General features: G+C 42.6%; 1 protein-coding gene across 1 annotated transcript in view; it reads left to right on the forward strand.

Annotated features, from left to right (window-relative positions):
* MMP2 (matrix metallopeptidase 2) overlaps positions 1 to 23550 on the forward strand; it is a 46164-nt gene that overhangs the window by 15407 nt on the left and 7207 nt on the right. The window contains exons 5-10 of the mRNA XM_060787884.2: positions 1576 to 1749; positions 7580 to 7753; positions 8005 to 8178; positions 9276 to 9431; positions 12710 to 12839; positions 21868 to 22004. Of these exons, the coding sequence (XP_060643867.2) occupies positions 1576 to 1749; positions 7580 to 7753; positions 8005 to 8178; positions 9276 to 9431; positions 12710 to 12839; positions 21868 to 22004 (945 nt within the window). The remainder of the gene's footprint in view (positions 1 to 1575; positions 1750 to 7579; positions 7754 to 8004; positions 8179 to 9275; positions 9432 to 12709; positions 12840 to 21867; positions 22005 to 23550) is intronic.

Genomic DNA, 23550 nt, shown 5'->3' on the forward strand with positions numbered 1-23550 from the left:
CGTAACTCCTTAAAATTTCATTCACCACTTTTACCCTGTTACAATTTTTAATGACAATTGGAAAATAACGGCAAAAATCATATATTATTTGAATCATTAAAAGCCAACAACATCCCTTTTGAGTAACAATCAACACCATTCTCATTACTTGCATTGGTTATTGATAATTTCAGTAATATTTAATAGGATTTTTAATTGAACTGCTTAAAACAAAATTAATTAACAAAATCAAACAATGGTGTGAATTTTTATTTTTCCCCTATTTTTATTACCAACATATTAATCTTCTTTAATGATTTACCATTAATATTTTAGCATATATGCTAACATTTCCAAGCTCATTTCAGAGTAGGTAGAAATAGCAAATGTTGATAGATATGGGACAATTCCAAGCTCTTTTTATGACGTAATTCCATTAAGCCTTCATTAATGGAAAAGGGAATTAATTGCAACTAATTAGATACAGAGAACCCTTGATATCTGTTGCGGTTTGGTTTTAGGACCTCTTGTGGATTTCAAAATCCATGGGCGCTCAAGTCCCATTGTATAAAACAGCATAATAAATGATGTTCCTTATATAAAATGGCCAAATCAAGGTTGCCTTTGGGATTTTTTTTAGGGCTGTATTTTAAAACTGTGGATGGTTCAGTAATTGCATGCAGAATTCATGGATCTGGAGGGCTGATTATACTTGATTGTCATCATACCATCATGAGATCTTCGATTTTGAAGGCTAAGCGGGATCAGAAACCACAACTTTTGTGCTTATGGTCCCTGCCAAACAGTTACCAGGCCATTAATAATAACACGAGGGTTGAATGAAAAGTAATGCCTCCACAAGTGGCAGTACTGGTTTGTGGCAGGTACTGGCTTGTTCAGTAGACTCTCCTCTACAGTTTTGGTGGGAAGCCTTAGCATTGAACGGTTGTGTTGTTAAAGTGTGAAGTATGGAACCCTGCGCAGACGGTCGGTCAATGCAACTTAAGCAACGTGCAGTCATTGAATTCTTGACAGCAGAAGGTGTCACCTCTTCATTTTTAAACTTACTCATCCAATGACGCACAGTACTCACATCAACACAATCACCATAAACAGCTTACATTCTCTGATTAATCTTCTTGGAGTGACACCTTCTGCTGACTGCATGTTGCTAAAGTTGCATTGACTGACTGTCTGCGCAGGGTTCCATACTTTGCACTTTAACAACACAACTGTTCAATGCTAAGGCTTCCTGCCAAAATGGAACTGTAGAGGAGAGTCTACTGAACAATCCAGTACCTGCCGCATACCAGTAGTCCCATCTGTTGAGGAGTTACGAAGGTACAGGCATTACTTTTCATTCAACCCTCATAGTAAAAAACAAACTGCTGGCTCCTTGCAGACTCACTTAATAGCTCTCCAGATTGCGAAACAACATTAATTGTGTAGTACTTCCAGGTGGATCTTCTCTCGTTGTAATTTCTGAGCTAGCTCTGTTTGCAGCCAAGTTGTTTTTAAGTTCAACACGTTCTCCAGACAAAGGCTGTGTTTTGACTATGACCATTGCTGACAGATTCTCTCTCCTCTCCTTTCAAGTTGTGAGGGTGAAATATGGCAATGCAGATGGAGAGTTCTGCAAATTCCCCTTCTTGTTCAATGACAAAGAATACAACAGCTGTACCGACGCAGGACGCAACGATGGCTTCCTTTGGTGTTCGACAACATACAACTTTGATACAGATGGCAAATACGGATTCTGCCCCCACGAATGTAAGTTGCATACCAATGCTAGCACTGCTGGCCTTAAGAAGATTTCTATGACTGGAAAGCAAAGTGGGTTGAGGCTTGTCACTGTGGCCTAATGTCTTCTTCTTTGGAAGCTTTTAAACAGAGGCTGGATGGCCATCTGTCAGGGGTGATTTGAATGCAATATTCCTGCTTCTTGGCAGGGGGTTGGACTGGATGGCCCATGAGGTCTCTTCCAACTCTTTGATTCTATGATTCTATGATTCTCCATGCTGGTCCAATCTGTAGATTCATTTGTATTGGAGTTCATAAGTGGCTAGACCTACCTGAACATATCTTTCCTTATGAACTATCTAGGACAGTGGTTCTCAACCTTTCTAATGCTGTGACCCTTTAATATAGTCCCTCATGTTGTGGTGACCCCCAACCATAATATTTTTGTTGCTTCTTCACAACTACTATTTTGCTACTGTTATGAATCGTAATCTAAATATCTGATATGCAGGATGTATTTTCATTCACTGGACCAAATTTGGCACAAATACATGATATGCCCCAATTTGAATACTGGTGGAGTTGGCAGGGGATTGATGTTGTCATTTGGGAGTTGTAGTTGCTGGGATTGATAGATTACCTACAATCAAAGAGCATTCTGAACTTCACCAACAATGGAATTGAACCAGACTTGGCACACAGAACTCTGATGATCAACAGAAAATACTGGAAGGGTTTGGTGGGCATTGACCTTGAGTTTTGAAGTTGTAGTTCACCTGGATCCAGAGAGCACTGTGGACTCAATGATGGATCTGGATCAAACTTGCCATGAATACTCAACATGCCTAATGTGAATGAACACTTGTGGAGTTTGGGGAAAATAGAACTTGCATTTGAGAGTTTTAGTTGCTGGGATTTATAGTTCACCTACAATAAAAGATCATTCCGATCCCTACCAATGATAGAACTGGGCCAAACTTCCCACATGGAACCCCTATGACCAACAGAAAATACGTTTTTGGAAGGTCTTTGGTGACCCTTCTGAAACCCCCTCATGATCCCCCCCAGGGGTCCCGACCCCCAGGTTGAGAACCACTGATCTAGGAGCTTAAGATCATCTGGGGAGGGTCTGCTCTCAATCCCGCCTGCATCGCAAGTGTGATTGGCGGTGACGAGAGACAGGACCTTCTCAGTGATGTCCCCCCAGCTATGGAACTCGCTCCTCAGGACATTAGATCTGCCCCCTCCCTCCTGACTTTCTTTGAGCAAGCTTTTGAGAATGCAGCAGAATACATAACATGAAACTATGAATGATGAACATAGAATGGCCAGACGATGTTAGTGGAAAATGATTTTAACAAGATGACATTAGTCACTACATGTTTTAATGGTTTCTATATATGCTTTTATATTGTTATGTTGACTGTTTTTAATGGCACTTTTATGAATGCGTGACATCAAATCGTGCCAATCTGTAACCTGCCTTGAGTCGCGATATGGTTGAGAAAGGCAGGCTATAAATATCATAAATAAGTAAATAAATAAATAGACATCTTGTATTCTGAGGAATATCAAAAGATTGGATTGGACATCAACCATTTCTATATATACACTTAAGTTTTTGGGTTATGGCAAGAAAGCTATGGATGCCTTTAAAGAAAACTACAAGATTTTATTGTCTGCCTCAGCAAACCTAAGGATATATGCATCCATAAGTGAACTACCTTATGTATAGACCAATATGAACCAATATGAACCAGTTTCCAGTAATCCCACGGACCTTTTTCTGACGATAGTAGAGGAAACTGAAGTTTTATAAATGAGCAAAAGAATATATATGAATACATATTTATCATCCTATCCATAGTAAAGTAAAGGTAAAGGTTTCCCCTGACATTGTCTAGTTGTGTCCCACTCTGTGGGGTGGTGCTCATCTCCATTTCTAAGCTGAAGAGCCGGTGTTGTCCATAGGCTCTTCCTAAGTCATGTGGCCAGCATGACTGTATGGCGCGTCATTACCTTCCCACCAAGGCAGTACCTATTGATCCACTCACACTGGGATGTTTTTGAACTGCTAGGTTGGCAGAAGCTGAGCCAAACAGTGGGGCACACCCCGCTCCCTAGATTTGAACCACCAACCTTTTGATCAGCAAGTTCAGCAGCTCAGTGGTTTAATCCGCTGCAACCACAAGGGGGCCTCATAGTATCCATGTTGTTGTTGTTCATTCATTCAGTCGTCTCTGACTCTTCGTGACCTCATGGACCAGCCCACGCCAGAGCTCCCTGTCGGCCGTCACCACCCCCAGCTCCTTCAAGGTCAGTCCAGTCACTTCAAGGATGCCATCCATCCATCTTGCCCTTGGTCGGCCACTCTTCCTTTTTCCTTCCATTTTCCCCAGCATCATTCCCTTCTCTAGGCTTTGCTGTCTCCTCATGATGTGGCCAAAGTACTTCAACTTTGTCTCTAGTCTCCTTCCCTCCAATGAGCAGTTGGGCTTTATTTCCTGGAGGATGGACTGGTTGGATCTTCTCGCAGTCCAAGGCACTCTCAGAACTTTCCTCCAACACCACAGTTCAAAAGCATCGATCTTCCTTCGCTCAGCCTTCCCTAAGGTCCAGCTCTCACATCCGTAGGTTACTACAGGGAATACCATGGCTTTGACTAGGCAATGGATCTTTGTTGCCAGTCTGATGTCTCTGCTCTTTACTATTTTATCGAGACTGGACATTGCTCTCCTCCCAAGAAGTAAGCGTCTTCTGATTTCCTGGCCACAGTCTGCATCTGCAGTCATCTTTGCGCCTAGAAATACAAAGTCTGTCACGGCCTCCACATTTTCTCCCTCTATTTCCCAGTTGTCAATCATTCTTGTTGCCATAATCTTGGTTTTTTTGATGTTTAGCTGGAACCCAGCTTTTGCGCTTTCTTCCTTGATTAGAAGGCTCCTCAGCTCCTCCTCGCTTTTGGCCATCAGAGTGGTGTCATCTGCATATCTGAGGTTGTTAATGTTTCTTCCAGCAATTTTCACCCCAGCTTTGCATTCATCAATGCACATCATCGTATGATGTGTTCTGCATACAAGTTAAAAAGGTTGGGTGAGAGTATGCAGCCTTGCCGTACGCCTTTCCCAATCTTAAACCAGTCTGTTGTTCCGTGGTCAGTTCTGACTGTTGCTACTTGGTCCTTGTATAGATTCCTCAGGAGAGAGACAAGGTGGCTTGGGATGCCCATCCCACTAAAAACTTGCCACAATTTATTATGATCCACACAGTCAAAGGCTTTAAAATAGTCAATGAAGCAGAAGTAGATGTTTTTCTGAAACTCCCTGCCTTTCTCCATTATCCAGCGGATATAAAACGTATAAACATTAAAAAGTGGTATTGAAATAAGATAGGATAGATTTTTGACTGAACACATCCAGAACTGGTACATGCCAAAAGGATTCTAGCCTATCAGTCTCTACAACTCCTTGGCACCCCTGTTGTAACCATATCATGGACTCAATCAATTAATTTATTAGTATATTAACGAATTAATATATTAATTAATTAATTAACCTATTGCCTGTCTTCCAGTATAGCACTCAAGGCAGCATACAAACCTTTTAAGAAGCACAATGCAATTTTAAAACTCTGAAAACAAAAGTCGAAGTAGAATTGATTTAAAACACTACATATAAGAAATTATGCATCCCTTTCCTTTCCATCTTACCGGTCCAAGGGAAAAGAAAAGACTACTTATAGAATCCGGAGAAATGGAGGTTATTTTTGGCGGCGCGCTTTGCAAGCTGCCCAAATAAAAAAGCCAAAAGTTACTGACCACTTCTCTCAGAGCTCTGGAAGGAATTGCTGAAAAGAGAAAGACGAAAAAAGTACATTGAATTCATGTCTGGTTTGCCACTTTTTGTCTCTCTGTGCAGAGATTGACAAAACCTCCTTTTGGCAGCGGTTATTCCAGTATTAAGCAACTTTGTATGAGGTTCCCATGTGTGTGGGTTTTTTCCTTTGCAATTGCTCTCTGATTCAGCTAATAAAACATCCTCTTAAAATATGGAGGCTGCCAGACCTACAGCTGGACACAGCTTAAGTAGCCAGGGAATGACTCATCTCAGTCTCCCCACCACAACATTGGCTTTCCAGTGGAGAGACTACATGGGGAAAGGCTTTGAAAATGGGCCATTATAATAGTTGTTCTCTCAGAATTGTCGAAGGCTTTCATGGTCTGAATCACTGGGTTGTTGTAGGGTTTTTTTGGGCTATAAGGCCATGGTCTAGAGCAGGGGTCCTCAAACTAAGGCCCGGGGGCCAGATGCGGCCCGCCAAGGTCATTTATCCGGCCCTCACTCAGGGTCATAGAATCATAGAGTTGGAAGAGACCTCGTGGGCCATTCAGTCCAACCCCATTTTTGCCAAGAAGCAGGAATATTGCATTCAAAGCACCTCTGACAGATGGCCATCTAGCCTCTGTTTAAAAACCTCAAAAGAAGGAGCCTCCACCACACTCTGGGGCAGAGAGTTCCACTGCTGAATGGCTCTTACAGTCAGGAAGTTCTTCCTCATGTTCAGATGGAATCACCTTTCTTGTAGTTTGAAGCTATTGTTCCGCGTCCTAATCTCCATGGAAGCAGTAAATAAGCTTGCTCCCTCCTCCCTGTGGCTTCCTCTCACATATTTATACATGGCTATCATATCTCCTCTCAGTCTTCTCTTCTTCAGGCTAAACATGCTCAGCTCCTTAAGCCGTTCCTCATAGGGCTTGTTCTCTAGACCCTTGATCATTTTAGTTGCCCTCCTCTGGACAGCGACTACACAATTGAAGAGCTTGTCAACATCTCTCTTCAATTGTGGTGCCCAGACCACAACCTAAGTCGGAAACAATTTGAAAGCACACAACAACAACAATCCTATCTCAGCAGCCAAAAGCAGGCCCCATTGAAATACTAATAAGTTTATATTTGTTAAAATTGTTCTTTTTAATTATCGTATTGTTTTTAAGTGTTTTTTTGCACTACAAATAAGATATGTGCAATTTGCATAGGAATTCATTCATGCTTTTTTCAAATTATAATCCGGCCCTCCAACAGTTTGAGACACTGTGACCTGGCCCTCTGTTTAAAAAGTTTGAGGAGCCCTGGACTAGAGGCATTTTCTCCTGACGTTTCACCTGCATCTATGGCAAGCATCCTCAGAGGTTTTTTAGCGTATTTCGCGGTCGCGTCCGCCATTAACGAATCGATTCGTTATTGTTTCAGAAATCGATTCGTTAATGTTTTGTAATTTTTTTCACATTTACGAAATTTCGAAAATATCGAACTTTTTAAAAGGAAAATTTTGTAATTATTTTAAATAACGAAACGCAAAACCCGCCAAAAAACGAATCGATTTTAGAAACAAATTTTTCCGTTGTTACCCAGGCCTAGTTTCTATATCTGTGGAATGACCAGGGTAGGACAAAGGACTTTTGTCTGCTGGAGCTAGGTGTGAATGTTTCAACTGACCACCTTGATTAGCATATAATGGCTTGGAAGTGCCTGGGGGAATCTTTTTTTGAGAGGTGATTTGATGTGCCTGATTGTTTAAAGTTTAAAGACAAGCAGTGTTCACTTCACCATAACATATATCCATCATCATCTCGCTATCATACTGGAGGCACAGGGCTGGGATTTTTCTTTTCTTTTTTAAGGAAAGGAAAACCTCTGGGAAGATCCAATCCATTTAAGACCAAAACAACTTATTACAAAAGATGCAAGTCTTTTGTTATAAGGTGTTTTGGTCTTAAATGGATTGCCATAAGCTGAATAAAAACAGATTAATGTACAAATGCCTTTCCAACACTATACTTTCATTCCTCCTTGTTCCCTAGCACTTTTCACAATGGCTGGCAATGCCGATGGGCAGCCTTGCAAGTTCCCCTTCAAATTTCAAGGAAACACCTATGACAGCTGTACAACTGAAGGAAGAACTGATGGATACCGATGGTGTGGGACCACTGAAGATTATGACCGTGACAAGAAGTTTGGATTCTGCCCAGAGACAGGTAGTATAATATACTATGTCTAAATGTATTCAAGTAAGCCCAAACTCCCTACAACTCCAGTCTTTTGTGACTTCCTGATGCTAGCTCCCTTTCTCCTATTTGGTTACTGTTTTAGATGCTTCTATGTTCTGTTTATTGTTGGGGCAGGGGAAGCATAATGTGAGACAAGAAGATTTACCTGGGCTGCAGTAGAAGGGAAGAAGGTACATATTTTTTAAATAATTATTGTCTGTACGCATTTTTTGTGACAGCCATGTCAACTGTTGGTGGAAACTCAGAAGGTGCGCCCTGTGTTTTTCCGTTCATCTTCCTGGGAAACAAGTATGATTCCTGTACCAGTTCAGGACGTCAAGATGGGAAAATGTGGTGCTCTTCAACCAGCAACTATGATGAAGACCGCAAGTGGGGATTTTGTCCAGACCAAGGTAGTTCTTCTGATAAGAATATATATTCTGAGGCAGGTAGAATCATAGAATCCTAGAGTTGGAAGAGACCTCATGGGTCATCCAGTCCAACCCCATTCTGCCAAGAAGCAGGAAAATTGCATTCAAAGCACCCCCGACAAATGGCCATCCAGACTCTGTTTAAAGTCTTCCAAAGAAGGAGCCTCCACCACACTCTGGGGCAGAGAGTTCCACTGCTGAATGGCTCTCACAGTCAGGAAGTTCTTCCTAATGTTCAGGTGGAATCTCCATTCCTGTAGTTGTCAGAGGGGGTCATCAAAGACCATCAGAAAACAGTATTTTCTGTTGGTCATGGGGTTCTGTGTGGGAAGTTTGGCCCAATTTTATCCTTGGTGGGGTTCAGAATGGTCTTTGATTGTAGGTGAACTATAAATCCCAGCAACTACAACTCCCAAATGTCAAGGTCTGTTTCCCCCAAACTCCACCAATGTTCACATTTAGGCATATTGAGGATTTGTGCCAAGTTTGGTCCAGATTCATCATTTGAGTCTACAGTGCTCTCTGGTTTTGGAGTTTTGGAGTTGTAGGTGAACTACAACTCCAAAACTCAAGGTCAATGCCCACCAAACCCTTCCAGTATTTTCTCTTGGTCATGGGAGTTCTGTGTGCCAAGTTTGGTTAAGTTCCATCGCTAGTGGAGTTCAGAATGCTCTTTGATTGTATGGTGAACTATAAATCCCAGAAACTACATTTAACAAACGACAAAATTAATTCCCCTCCCCGAATCCCACCAGCATTCAAATTTGGGCGTATTGGGTATTTGTGCCAAATTTGGCCCAGTGAATGAAAATACATAATGCATATCAGATATTTACATTATAATTCATAACAGGAGCAAAAATAACAGTTATGAAGTAGCAACAAAAATAATTTTATGGTTAGGGGTCACCACAACATAAGGAACTGTATCAAGGGGTCGCGGCATTAGGAAGGTTGAGAAACACTGTCTTAGAGGGTGTCAGTGGTTATGGGTGAGTGAAACTGGGAATAGTGCTACCATGATTTTGGGGTCTTACTGTATTCAGGCAATCATAAAAACCATGTGATTTTCCTTCCAGGCTACAGTCTTTTCTTGGTTGCTGCTCATGAATTTGGCCATGCCATGGGACTCGAACACTCTGAAGACCCCGGTGCCCTCATGGCTCCCATCTATACTTATACCAAGCACTTCCGACTTTCCCAGGATGACGTTCAAGGAATCCAGGAGCTTTATGGTAATGATTTCAATTTGTTTTTCCAAGGAGAAGATGAGATGAATATCTGAAAATATTTGAAGAATGGAAAACATTTTTTTCATTATTATTATTATTATTATTATTATTATTATTATTATTATTTATTGTGTCAGGCAACCAAACAGTTGTATTACATTTTTGACAGAACAAACAAACAAACATACAAAAGACACAGAGTTTGCAAGCTTGGTAGTTGATTAAATGTCCTTTGACCAGTATCTGGCCACTTGGAGTGCTTCTGGTGTTGCCGCAAGGAGGTCCTCCATTCTCAGGGCTCAGGTTGCATTGCAGCAGGTGGTCAGTGGTTTGCTCTTCTCCACACTCGCATGTCGTGGATTCCACTTTGTGGCCCCATTTTTTGAGGTTGGCTCTGCATCTCGTGGTGCCAGAGCGCAGTCTGTTCAGCGCCTTCCAAGTCACCCAGTTTTCTGTGTGCCCATGGGGGAGTCTCTCATTGGGTATCAGCCATTGATTGAGGCTCTGGGTTTGAGCCTGCCACTTTTGGACTCTTGCTTACTGAGGTGTTCCAGCGAGTGTCTCTGTAGAGCTTAGAAAACTATTTCTTGATTTAAGTCATTGACGTGCTGGCTGATACCCAAACAAGGGATGAGCTGGAGATGTCAGTGCCTTGGTCCTTTCACTATTGGCTGCTACTTCCCGGCAGATGCCAGGTGGTGCGATACCAACTAAACAGTGTAATTTCTCCAGTGGTGTAGGGCGCAGACACCCCGTGATAATGCGGCATGTCTCATTGAGAGCCACATCCACTGTTTTTAGCGTGGTGAGGTGTCTTCCACACTGGGCATGCGTACTGAGCAGCAGAGTAGCATAGCGCAAGGGCAGATGTCTTCACTGTGTTTGGTTGTGATATTGTTTCTAGCACCCACTTTTTGTTTGGTATTCAGGCAGTGCTTCTTGTTCATTATTGAGGAACCCTGATCGAAAGAATGCTGGACGAATGTGGGGTTTTTTTTACAGTTTAGGACTTATTCTGCACAAAAGTCACTTAAGGTTTTGTCAAAGGCTTTCATGGCCGGAATCACTGGGTTGTTGTAGGTTTTTTCGGGCTATATTATTATGTTCTAGAGGCATTCTCTTCTGACATTTCACCTGCATCTATGGCAGGCATCCTCAGAGGTAGTGAGGTCTGTTGGAACTAGGAAAAAGGGTTTATATATCTGTGGAATGACCAGGGTGGGACAAAGGACTCTTGTCTGCTGGTGCTAGGTGTGAATGTTTCAACTGACCACCTTGATTAGCATATAAAGTAAGTAAGTAAAGTAAGTAATGGCCTGACAGTGCCTGGAGCAAACCTTTGTTGAGAGGTGATTAGATGTTCTTGTTTGTTTCCTCTCTGTTGTTGTGCTGTTGTAATTTTAGAGCTTTTTAATACTGGTAGCCAGATTTTGTTCATCTTCATGGTTTCCTCCTTTCTGTTGAAATTGTCCACATGCTTGTGTATTTCAATGGCTTCTCTGTGTACTCTGACATGGTGGTTGTGAGAGTGGCCCAGCATTTCTGTGTTCTTAAATAATATGCTGTGTCCAGGTTGGTTCATCAGGTGTTCTGCTATGGCTGATTCCTCTGGTTGAAGGAGTCTGCAGTGCCTTTCATGTTCCTTGATTCATGTTTGGGCAACGCTGCTGCATTTGGTGGTCCCTCTGTAGACCACAGCTGCATGGTACACGGTAGACTCCTGCAGAAGTGAGATGATCCCTCTTGTCCTTTGCTGAACGTAGCATTTGTTGGATTTTCTTGGTGGATCTGTATAATTTGTATGTTGTGTTTCTTCATCAGCTTCCATAGAGCTGGCATTGTCCGTAGACACCTCCAAGGTCATGTAGTCAGCAAGACTGCATGGAATGCCGTTACCTTCCCACCTGAGCTGTCCCTATTGGTCTACTCACATTTGCATGTTTTCAAACTGCTAGGTTGGCAGACGCTGGGGCTGACAGCAGGAGTTCATGCCTCTTCGTGGAAACCTGCGACCTTTCGGTCAACAAACTCAGCAGCTCAGTGGTTAAACCCACTGCGCCACTTCATAATACAGAACAACATATGTACAACCAGTTGCATCCACTCACATAATGTCCTTTTAGAGAGATTTTAAAATGTCCATGTGGAGAAACTCCTTCCAGCTCATGAAGCAAGAGCACACTCCAAACAATCTCTCTCTGTGTGTTGCAACTCAGAGTAGGCTTCACCTTGCTTCCAAACACCACCACACAAGAGTTGTAGTTTTACAATTTATTAAGGAAAAAAATCCAAGTCAAAATAAAGAATAAGCATTGCAAAGTTCCAAAGATTAAGGTTAAATGCAGGAAACAGTTCCAAAGATCTTCAGGTAAAAGCAGGAGACACAATCCTATTGGCAAAGTTCAAACCAGAGTCCCAGGTACAAGCAATGAAACATTTGCCCCAAGAATCACAATGCAAGAAATCCTGCTTTCCAGGGTAGGTTATTCCATGAAGCTTTCAGGCTAATAAGCTACGTTGAACTGACGCTTTCACAGCGTTTCCAGGAGGCCTAAATACCTTCCCAACATCAAAACATTAGGCTCTCAGCATCATAAAAGCATTGAGACGACCTTGCACCGAGGTAGCCTCCCTTCTGCTTGCCAGATGCGAACTGCGCCTGACCCGGAGATCAAGGCGAGCTTCTCGGGTCAAATCCTTATCTATACTGTCGATATCATCGTGGGAAGGCACCTGGCCGCTATTCCCTTCGTTAAAATTCCTTTCTGGTGAAAACAGCTGTTTTGACACTGCACTGTCTGTGAGAGCCTCGGAAGCAGGCTCAGAGATTTGAGGCACAGACAAAGAGCCAGGAAGCTTAGACCCAACAGGAATCTGAATCCCATCATCCTCATCATCAGAAACTAGCTCAGCCACAACACTCTGCTTCTCAGTGTCTACCTCTCTGCAAGCACCTGCACAGCTCAAGCCTGATTATGTAACAGTATCCAAAACTCCCAGGCTCAGCTATTTCCCCGGGCATGGCCCGGCCAATCAGTTTCACACATATATTTTACAGTTTGCAAACACTAACTGATTTCTTATATGCCCTAACAATATAGTCACTCTTTTCCACCACTCATGGTATCTTATTGTTCTTCAGACACTTCTCTTTTAGTTTCAACAGATATAAAGATGGAATTAAGCATAATTGCTTGTATTCCTATTGTTAGCATTGAAATATTTAAAGGAAATTCTGCTGTGTAAAATCCCTTGGTTATCATCCTTTCCTTTATTTACAGGGGGTTCTACTGATGTTGGGCCAGGTCCAAGTCCAACCCTTGGTCCAGTTACTCCTGAACTGTGTGGTCAAGACATTGTATTTGATGCTGTTGCCCAACTCAGAGGGGAGATCTTCTTCTTCAAAGACCGGTAAATGGGTTTATTTGGTCAAATTAACTGTAACGTAAAGAAAAACAGAATCTGCAAAATAATACGTAGGTGATGTTTATAAGATTAAAGATTCAAAACATGCTCAGACAATAGTTATCAGGCTTTGCCCCCAAAACCCTAGCATTATTTTCAAATTTATTGAAGTGTCCTCAGTGAGACAATAAGGAATGTTAGCTATGATTCTGTGCAAGACAAGTTTGCTCCCCATTATTTTAGAATGAATGGGTTTGTTCTAATAGTTTTGGAAATCTGTTCCATGCCAAAAAATGAGAAACCTGGATGCTTTGACTGAAACCCAATAACTGATGTATTTATTTATTTATTTACAGTATTTATATTCCGCCCTTCTCACCCTGCAGGGGACTCAGGGCGGATTACAATGTACATATACATGGCAAACATTCAATTCCATAGACACACAACATATATAAACAGACACACAGAGGCTACTTAACATTCCAGCTTTTTCATTAGGATATTCTGGCCACCAGGGGAGCTGTTGCTTCACTGTTCATTTGTCAAACTGATGAAGTACTTCCTCATTCTTAGCATTCTTGCTGGAAGATTTATGCCGTCATAATTTAGCCTCGCTGCATAAATGGTACTTAAATTTGCTACTTGACAGATGCAACTGTCTTTTTGGCTGCAAAGGTCAACAGCAAGCTACACAAATTGGTCAGAAGCTCACTCTGACCTGGGCTGGCTTCGAACTCATGACCTTTTGGTCAGTAGTGATCTTAATGAAGCTGTCTCCCAGCCAACTGAACCACAGACCCTTTTTTGGAGATAAAGGAATTTCAATCAAGAAGTCTACTATTTATTAGCAATGGTAATGAATATATGATCAGGAATGTTTCCCATGTCAAAGTTATATTGGCCATTATCTTGAATTTCATGGAGTCACTGGACTCTGAAATGGTTGAGGACACAGGTCCAAAATACATAATCTGCATGTAATTTACCAAAGGACACTGCCCACCAAACCCTTCCAGTATTTTCTATGGTCATGGGAGAACTGTGTGCCAAGTTTGGTTGAATTCCATTGTTGGTGGAGTTCAGAATGCTCTTTGATTATAAATCCCAGTAACTATAACTCCCAAATGACAAAATCATAATTTTTTGAGTGATGGTCACTCCTTGTGTAGTGAGATGTTTTGTTGCCAAATTTGGAGAGATTTCGCTTATTGGCTCTTTTGTTTTTAAGGTACTCATTATGCACAGAGCATTTTTATATAGATAGATATATCTCCAGATTTGGAGAATTATGCAATATTTGACGGACAGCAAAGCCAACTAATACTGTGTCAAGAGGTTTCTGTGTCCATTTCATAGAGTTTGTGGGGAAGATTGGGTTGCCCAAGATTTACATGCTGACAGGACAGTGAATCTACTCTGGGTTTATCTCCACTATTCGAGGATCTATCCAAGATATATATCACCGGGGAAAAAGGTTTTCAGCACTTTGGAGAGCTCATTTGGATAGAATCTATGTCAGAACACCAACATGGGAGCTGCAGTCTGCTCCATTAGGAGCCCAGACACTTGGCCATAGTCCTTAAATGTTTCTGCTTGGTAGTTCACTAGAAAAAAAATTACAAACTCTAAAGATATTAATAGCATATTTCTGGAATCTAGAATGAACTCTGCCCAATTTGCTGTTTTTGTGTGATGCATAGATATGGTTGGCCATTTTGAACATGTTTTCAACCCTAAAGAGGTGGCCTTGATGTAAGCAAGAAATTGGTAGATACACACAAATCCACTCTTTCTGTTATTCCGATCCTATTATATTAAAAAAGACAAGCTAACCGGCTAGTTATCCGCAAACCAGATGAACAATTGGGTCACACCGTCTACAGAAAACCCACACACACAGATAGATATCTACATAAAAACTCCAACCATCACCCAAGTCAAAAAAAGAAGCACCATTAAAGCCTTGGCAGACCGTGCAAAAAGAATCTGCAAAGCCCACCTCCTCCAAAATGAACTGAACCACCTCAACTGGGCTCTCCAGGCCAATGGGGACTCCATCTCAAACATCAGAAGAGCTGCAAGACCGAGAACAAGCCACGAGAGTAAAGATGAAGATCCACCCAGAGGAAAAGTGTTCCTGCCATACATCAAGGGAACCACTGACCGCATAGGGAAGCTGATGAGGAAACACAACATACAAACAATCTACAAACCCACCAAGAAAATCCAACAAATGCTACATTCAGCAAAGGACAAGAGGGATCCTCTCACCTCTGCAGGAGTCTACCGTATACCATGCAGCTGTGGACAAGTCTACATAGGGACCACCAAACGCAGCGCCCAGACACGCATCAAGGAACATGAAAGGCACTGCAGACGACTTCAACCAGAGAAGTCAGCCATAGCAGAGCACCTGAGGAACCAACCTGGACACAGATTATGATTGGAGAACACAGAAATGCTGGACCACTCTCACAACCACCATGCCAGACTACACAGAGAAACCATTGAAATCCACAAACATGTGGACAATTTCAACAGAAAAGAAGAGACCATGAAAATGAACAAAATCTGGCTACCAGTATTAAAAAACTCTAAAATTACAACAGCAAAACAGCAGAGAGGAAACAACCAGGCACATCTTAACACCTCTCAACAAAAGATTTTCCCAGGCTCAGCCAGGCCTTCAAATGCTAATGAAGGTGGTCAGTTGAAACATTCACACCTAGCTCCAGCAGAGAAGAGCTCTTTGCCCCACCTCAGTCATTCCACAGATATATAAACCCATTGTCCTAATTCCAACAGACCTCACTACCTCTGAGGATGGTTGCCATAGATGCAGGCGAAACGTCAGGAGAAATGCCTCTAGAACATGGCTCTATAGCCCGAAAAAAACCCACAAGAACCTAGTGATTCCAGCCATGAAAGCCTTCGACAATACATTAACCGGCTAATGCTAATAAAACACTCTAAATCAGTGTTTCTCAAGTTATGACGTAGCAACAAAAAATAATTTTATGGTTGGGCGTCACCACAACCTGAGGAACTGTATTAAAAGGTTGCGACATTAGGAAGATTGAGAAAAACTGCTCTAAATGGAGTTGATTTACTCAAATTGCAGTTTTGTCCTACTATGAAGATTTAGCAGATTTGTTGCTCATGGAATTGGCCTGAGAATTGAAAGTTTTTTCTCTCCTGGTTTGGACAAAATGGAATATACAGAGATATTAAAGAGAAGGGTGGGAAAAAACACACAGAAAGAAAGCCACAATAGTGCCTCTGTTCACATTCAGCCCTTTTCTGACCTGAACCCTGTTACTGAAATCAAACTGGATTTTTTATATGCTTTTAAATCAGAAGAGGATATTGCCGATACATAAAACAGCTCCTCGGTTACCCTCCTTTATTTCTCTCATGACTGCTTTTAATGCTCCAGGTTTCATTTACAGCCAAGCTGTTTGATAGATGATTATTAGATTTGATCTTTTTTAGTTGCTACAATCATAATCGCCCAGAGTAATGTGCCCAATACAAATGTTGGCATTTGCCAAATGCACATCCATCTGTTCAATGTGCAGAAATAGGGATGGCTGAAAGAGTTTTAAGTGCCTTGTAAATGGGTTTATTTGCTGGGATAATTGAAGTAGCAAAGGCTTCTCTCTCTCTCTTTTTTGTTGGTTCTGCAGTGAGAATTAATAGGACTGCTAAAGACGTTATAAACGGCTAATGGCTGTCACATAGCAAACGAAGAGATCATTTGGGCAGAAATACAAGGGGGTAGCTTCAGGCATTTCAAAGGAGAGAATTAGGCTGGCAAATTTGGCCCCCATATAGAGATACCCTAAAAACAAAAAAGAGGAAAATACGAGCTCAAAGAGGAAAAGGAAGTGAAAAAAAACCGCTATAAAAACGCTTCGAACAAATGTTGGAAATTTATTTATTTATTTATTATTTAAACTTATATGCCACCACTCCTCTGGTGCTCAGAGCGGCTTACAAGAATGGCTAAAATCTAACGAAATTTAAAGCAATTTAAAAACAACAATATCAAACATTAAAAGCCTGTCAAAACAGGTATGTTTTACATGACCTGTGGAAAGCTGGTAAGTCCCGCAAGGCTCGGACTTCAGGTGGCAGAGTATTCCAGAGTGATGGTGCCACTGCTGTGAAGGCTCTGCGTCTGGTTGCTGTTAGACGCAAGGTCTTGACACTGGGAATTTCCAATAGATCTTGGTCCTCAGAACGGAGGGATCTCTGGGGTTGGTAGGGGGTGAGGCGGTCCCTCAGGTACATCGGCCCCAGACCATGCAAGGCCTTAAAGGTGAGTACCATCACTTTGAAAGTGATCCGGTGCTCAATTGGTAACCAATGCAGCTGCAGTAAGATTGGTGTTATGTGGCATCTCATCGGAATTCCCGCAAGAAGCCGAGCAGCTGCATTTTGTACCAACTTGAGCTTCTGGATCACCGACAGAGGAAGGCCAATGTAGAGGGCGCTACAGTAGTCCAGTCTTGAGATGACCGTGGCCTGGATCACCGTAGCTAGGTTGTCCCTGGACAGAGAGGGGGCCAGCCGTCTAGCCTGCCGCAGATGAAAGAAGGTGGTTCTGCTAACGGCGGAGACCTGGGCCTCCATCGTCAGCAGAGGGTCCAAAAGGACTCCCAGACTCTTTACCAATGATGACAGGCGTAGCGCCTCGCCATCCAGGGTAGGCAGATGGATGTCCCCACTGTCCAGTCGACCCAGCCATAGGATCTCCATCTTTGCTGGATTCACCCTCAACCTGCTGGCACGCAGCCATCCAGTAACGGCTTCGAGGCACTGATGGAAACAATCGGGTACAGAGTCCGGTCGGCCTTCCATCTTCAGCACCAGCTGAGTGTCATCGGCATACTGATAACACTCAAGCCCAAAACCTCGAATCAGCTGAGCAAGTGGTCGCATATAGATGTTAAACAACAGAGGGGAGAGAATGGCCCCCTGAGGAACCACACAAGATAGAAGGGACCTCTCAGAGACCAGGCCTCCCCTCTCCACTCGCTGTCCACGGTTGTGAAGAAAGGAGGACAGCCAGTTTAAAGCTGTCCCCCTGACTCCAGCAACAGCAAGGCGGTGGGTCAAAAGATTGTGGTTGACTGTGTCAAATGCTGCTGTGAGATCCAATAACACACGCAACGCTGACCCGTACTGGTCAAGCTGGCATCGAAGGTGATCCGTGATGGAGACCAGCACAGTCTCTGTCCCATGTCCCGCACGGAAGCCGGACTGTGACCATCAGGTTGGGACTTTCTTCCACATCTGATGGACTTGCCCAAAAGCTAAAGAATTTTGGACCATGATACATAATGATATGGAAAAAAATATTAAAAACACAAATAAAAAGAGAACTGGAGTTTTTTCTGCTAGGAATGCTAGATTTCGATCGAGAGAGAAATACTATTTAGCTATTTAACAACTGCAGCTCGAACAATATTCGCTAAAAATTGGAGACTGAAAGAAATCCCTCAAAGAGAAGATTGACATAATAAAATTCTGGAAATAATAAATATGGATGAACTAACTTATTGGTTAACACCAAATCAAGGAATTCCAAAGAAAGGTAAAAAAAAATACCTTAAACAGTGGAAAATAGAGCTTATTTACTGAACAGAGTAAATCACAGTCATTGAAAAACAAACAAGGAAGAAACACAGAAAAAAAGTTTTTGTCTATGAAAAGACATTAAAGATGTTCAAAGACTAGATGGAAGTCATTTTTATTTTGACTGTTACCCCCTTTTTTCTTTTTCTCTCTCTCTTCTTTTCTATATGTATGTTGTTGTTGTTCATTCGTTCAGTCGTCTCCGACTCTTCGTGACCTCATGGACCAGCCTATGCCAGAGCTCCCTGTCGGCCGTTACCACCCCCAGCTCCCTCAAGGTCAGTCCAGTCACTTCAAGGATGCCATCCATCCATCTTGCCCTTGGTCGGCCCCTCTTCCTTTTGCCTTCCACTTTCCCCAGCATAATTGTCTTCTCTAGGCTTTGCTGTCTCCTCATGATGTGGCCAAAGTACTTCAACTTTGTCTCTAGTATCTTTCCCTCCAGTGAGCAGTCGGGCTTTATTTCCTGGAGGATGGACTGGTTGGATCTTCTCGCAGTCCAAGGCACTCTCAGCACTTTCCTCCAACACCACAGCTCAAAAGCATCGATCTTCCTTCGCTCAGCCTTCCCTAAGGTCCAGCTCTCACATCCGTAGGTTACTACAGGGAATACCATGGCTTTGATTAGGCGGATCTTTGTTGCCAGAGTGATGTCTCTACTCTTTACTATTTTATCGAGACTGGACATTGCTCTCCTCCCAAGAAGGAAGCGTCTTCTGATTTCCTGGCTACAGTCTGCATCTGCAGTAATCTTCCCACCTAGAAATACAAAGTCTGTCACGGCCTCCACGGTTTCTCCCTCTATTTTCCAGTTGTCAATCATTCTTGTTGCCATAATCTTGGTTTTTTTGACGTTTAGCTGCAACCCGGCTTTTGCGCTTTCTTCTTTCACCTTGATTAGAAGGCTCCTCAGCTCCTCCTCGCTTTCGGCCATCAGAGTGGTGTCATCTGCATATCTGAGGTTGTTAATGTTTCTTCCAGCAATTTTCACCCCAGCTTTGCATTCATCCAGCCCCGCACATCGCATGATGTGTTCTGCATACAAGTTAAAAAGGTTGGGTGAGAGTATGCAGCCTTGCCGTACGCCTTTCCCAATCTTGAACCAGTCTGTTGTTCCGTGGTCAGTTCTGACTGTTGCTACTTGGTCCTTGTACAGATTCCTCAGGAGAGAGACAAGGTGGCTTGGTATGCCCATCCCACCAAGAACTTGCCACAATTTATTATGATCCACACAGTCAAAGGCTTTAGAATAGTCAATGAAGCAGAAGTAGATGTTTTTCTGAAACTCCCTGCCTTTCTCCATTATCCAGCGGATATTGGCAATCTGGTCTCTCGTTCCTCTGCCTTTTCTAAACCCAGCTTGAACATCTGGCAACTCTCGCTCCATGTATTGCTGGAGTCTTCCTTGCAGGATCTTGAGCATTACCTTACTGGCATGAGAAATAAGGGCCACTGTACGGAAGTTTGAGCAGTCTTTCGCATTTCCCTTTTTTGGTATGGGGATATAAGTTGATTTTTTCCAGTCTGATGGCCATTCTTGTGTTTTCCATATTTGCTGGCAAATGGCATGCATCACCTTGACAGCATCATCTTTTAAGATTTTAAACAGTTCAGCTGGGATCCCATCATCTCCTGCTGCCTTGTTGTTAGCAATGCTTCTTAAGGCCCATTCAACCTCACTCCTCAGGATGTCTCTTCTTTCTATATGTATATATATATATAATGTATTTACTTATATTTTTTCTTCTTTCTTTCTTTTTTCCCCTTCCCTTTTCCTCCTCTGGTCCCCCTATTGGAGGGGCCCTCTTTTCTCCCTTTTTTCTCTCCTTTTTTCTTTTTTCTTATTTATATATCTTTAATTTTTTTTATTATATATACATATTTTTCCTCTCTTCTCTTTCTACTTTACTTCCTACTTTCCTATCTCCTACACATTATTCCCTCACTTTTTATGTAACTATTCTACTCTTCAATAAAAATCAATAATTAAAAAAAAGAGTAGCTTCAGGAAGGCAATATGAGGGTGTTGCCCCCCAAAGAAGATTTCCATTCTATAGTGAAAGTTTCCATCACACCATAATAGTCTAGCTGTTGGGGTTCAGCCTGATCCTGATCTGTGTGAACCGGATTCTCTAATAGTTTTTCCAACTGAGCAAGCTCTCCCTAACAGTGTGGAATCTGTTGTTGATGCTGAGGTCAGCGGCGAGGAAAGTGAAACTGAACAGCTGGAGGAAAATGTTTTGGAAGCTAGCCGTGATATCTCTCCACCTGGGTTTTTTAATGAGGACCGAAAAGAACAGATAGTTAGAGACAGAAATGTTTCACAGTTTCTACAAAGGTCAAATCGTTTACAGGAGAGGCAGGCCCAGGCTTCAAAATTAAGGGGCGTTTCAAAGAATATCTTCTTTGGTTTAAGGGGCCTCCTGCCGGGTGTCTCTTTAGATCAAGCAACGTTTGGGACTGTGGCTGTGCCTTGGCAGAATTCCTGTGTTCCATGGCCGGTAATCCCAGAGGCTTCTAGTTTTCGAGTTCATGGTTAGCGAGAGGCTAACAGGTTCCTGGTTCTTGTATTGTGGCTTTTGGAATTTTGCTCAATTTCAGAGATTCTACTGACTGCTGTGTTTCTATTGTGGCTTTTTGACTTTGCATTTACCTTTCTTTTGTAACCAATTTTTCATCAATAAACAAGGATTTTTTTTCCTACAGTCCAGTGTGGTGGATATAATCTTATGGTCTCGTTTCTTGATCTGGGATGCAACACTAGCATTGCTGTTGCTGTAGATCAGTGTTTCTCAAGCTGGGGATCAGGACCCCTGGCGGCATCGCAAGGGGATGTCAGAGGAGTCACCATAGACCACCAGAAAACACAGAATTGTCTGATGGTCATGGGGGTTCTGTGTGAGAAGTTTGGCCCAATTATATCATTGGTGGGGTTCAGAATGTTCTTTGATTGTAGGTGAACTATAAATCCCAGCAATCACAACTCCCAAATGTCAAGATCTATTTTCCCCACTCCACCAGTGTTCACATTTGGACATAGTGAGTATTTGTACCAAGTTTGGTCCACATCTATCATTGTTTGAGGAATGCTATCCCATGCAGCTAAAAGGCAATGTAAACCATGCTCCTGGAAGACAAAACAGGCATAAAAGTAAATCATGACAGCCATTTTTGGTGATTTTTTTAAAAGTATGTAGTAATTATATGTTTATATTGCTGATACTAATTCCTTGTGCCAGGGTGTGCATATGTATACACACACACACACATACAGAGACGCACAAATGTATGCCTGCCCTCTTGCCAGCACTGATGAGAAACAGATGTGGCGATGAATCAGCCCTTTGTAAACCCTTTCTGTGATTTTTTTTGTTGTTTTCCTTCTGCCTAGATTCATCTGGAGGACAGCAAACCAACGGGACAGGCTTACGGGTCCTTTGCTCACTGCAACGTTTTGGTCGGAGGTGCCAGAAAAAGTGGATGCTGTCTATGAAGCCCCTCAGGAGGAGAAGACAGTCTTTTTTTCAGGTAAGGAGTAAAAGAAAGAAGCTGACATGCATTGCTTTAGCCTTTCTGTTTAGCTCCTTTTTTCTTCAGAGAAGAAAGTTTAGGGACAACAAGGCTGACCATATAAGTTAGGAAATGTGCTGGAAGAAAGATCTTCTTAAATTTCCAATGCAAAACACCATCCCTGAATTGATGTGTTCTTCCTCCTTAATAGCTTTTGTAAGCCACCTCAAGACCCTTCAGGGACATGGGATGGGGTATAAAAAAAGGTAAAGGTTTTCCCCTGACATTAAGTCCAGTCATGTCTGACTCTGGGGTGTGGTGCGCATCTCCATTTCTAAGCTGAAGAGCCGGTGTTGTCCATAGACACCTCCAAGGTCATGTGGCCGGCATGACTGCATGTAGCGCCGTTACCTTCCCACCGGAGCGGTACCGATTGATCTACTCACATTTGCATGTTTTCAAACTGCTAGGTTGGCAGAAGCTAGGGCTGACAGTGGAAGCTCATGCCGCTCCCCGGAATCGAACCCGCGACCTTTTGGTCAACAAGCTCAGCAGCTCAGGACTTTAACCCACTGCGCCACCGGGGTATCCAGAACGGGGTATAAATAATAATAATAATAATTATTATTATTATTATTATTATTGAGCCTCCGGTGGCAAAGCAGGTTAAACCGCTGAGCTGCTGAATTTGCTGACCGAAAGATTGGTGGTTAGAATCTGAGGTGTAGGGTGAGCTCCCACTGTCAGCCCCAACTTCTTCATCATCATCATATTTAATAACTTATTAATCTCCCTCCATCCGAGAATGCTCTAGGCGATTTACAGATAAATTGTAAAAGATAAAATATATACATACAGAAATTAAAAATTAACAGAGATTGAATGCTCTAGTAAAAAGCCAGGTCTTAAGTGCGAGAGTAAAAGGCCCTAAGTCATACATGGCTCTCATATAGGGTGGCAAGGAATTCCATAAGGCAGGGGCAAAAAGAGAAAAAGCCCTGCGTCTGGTACTTTCCAAGTGCACTTCTCTAGGACCCGGTATATAGAGTAAGTCACGTTGGGCTGGTCGTTGCGACCTCCGATGATGGGAGAAGGAGAGGCGGTCCCTAAGGTACGATGGACCCTGGCCATAAAGAATTTTAAAGGTCAGAACTAACATCTTATACAGGCCACGGTACTCAGTTGGAAGCCAATGTAAATGTTGCAGCACTGGTGTTATATGGCATTTCATGGGCATTCTTGTGGGTAACCTTGCTGCCACATTCTGAACAATACGGAGCTTTCGGGTCATAGACATAGAAAGGCCAACATACAGGGCGTTGCAATAGTCCAGCCTAGACGTGACCGTGGCATGGATGACAGTTGCCAGAGCCTCGTCAGATAGGTAGGGTGCCAGTTGCCTCGCTTGTCGTAGATGGAAAGCGACCTGAGCTTCCATTGTCAGTTGCGAATCCAGGACGACACCTAAGCTCTTAACAGTGGTCGATGGAGATAGGGCGGCACCATCGAAGGTGGGTGCAAACCTAGCTTCTGCCAACCTAGCAGTTCCAAAACATACAAATGT

Source organism: Anolis sagrei, chromosome 8, assembly GCF_037176765.1.
Source record: "Anolis sagrei isolate rAnoSag1 chromosome 8, rAnoSag1.mat, whole genome shotgun sequence".
In the NCBI taxonomy this organism is placed as follows: domain Eukaryota; kingdom Metazoa; phylum Chordata; class Lepidosauria; order Squamata; family Dactyloidae; genus Anolis; species Anolis sagrei.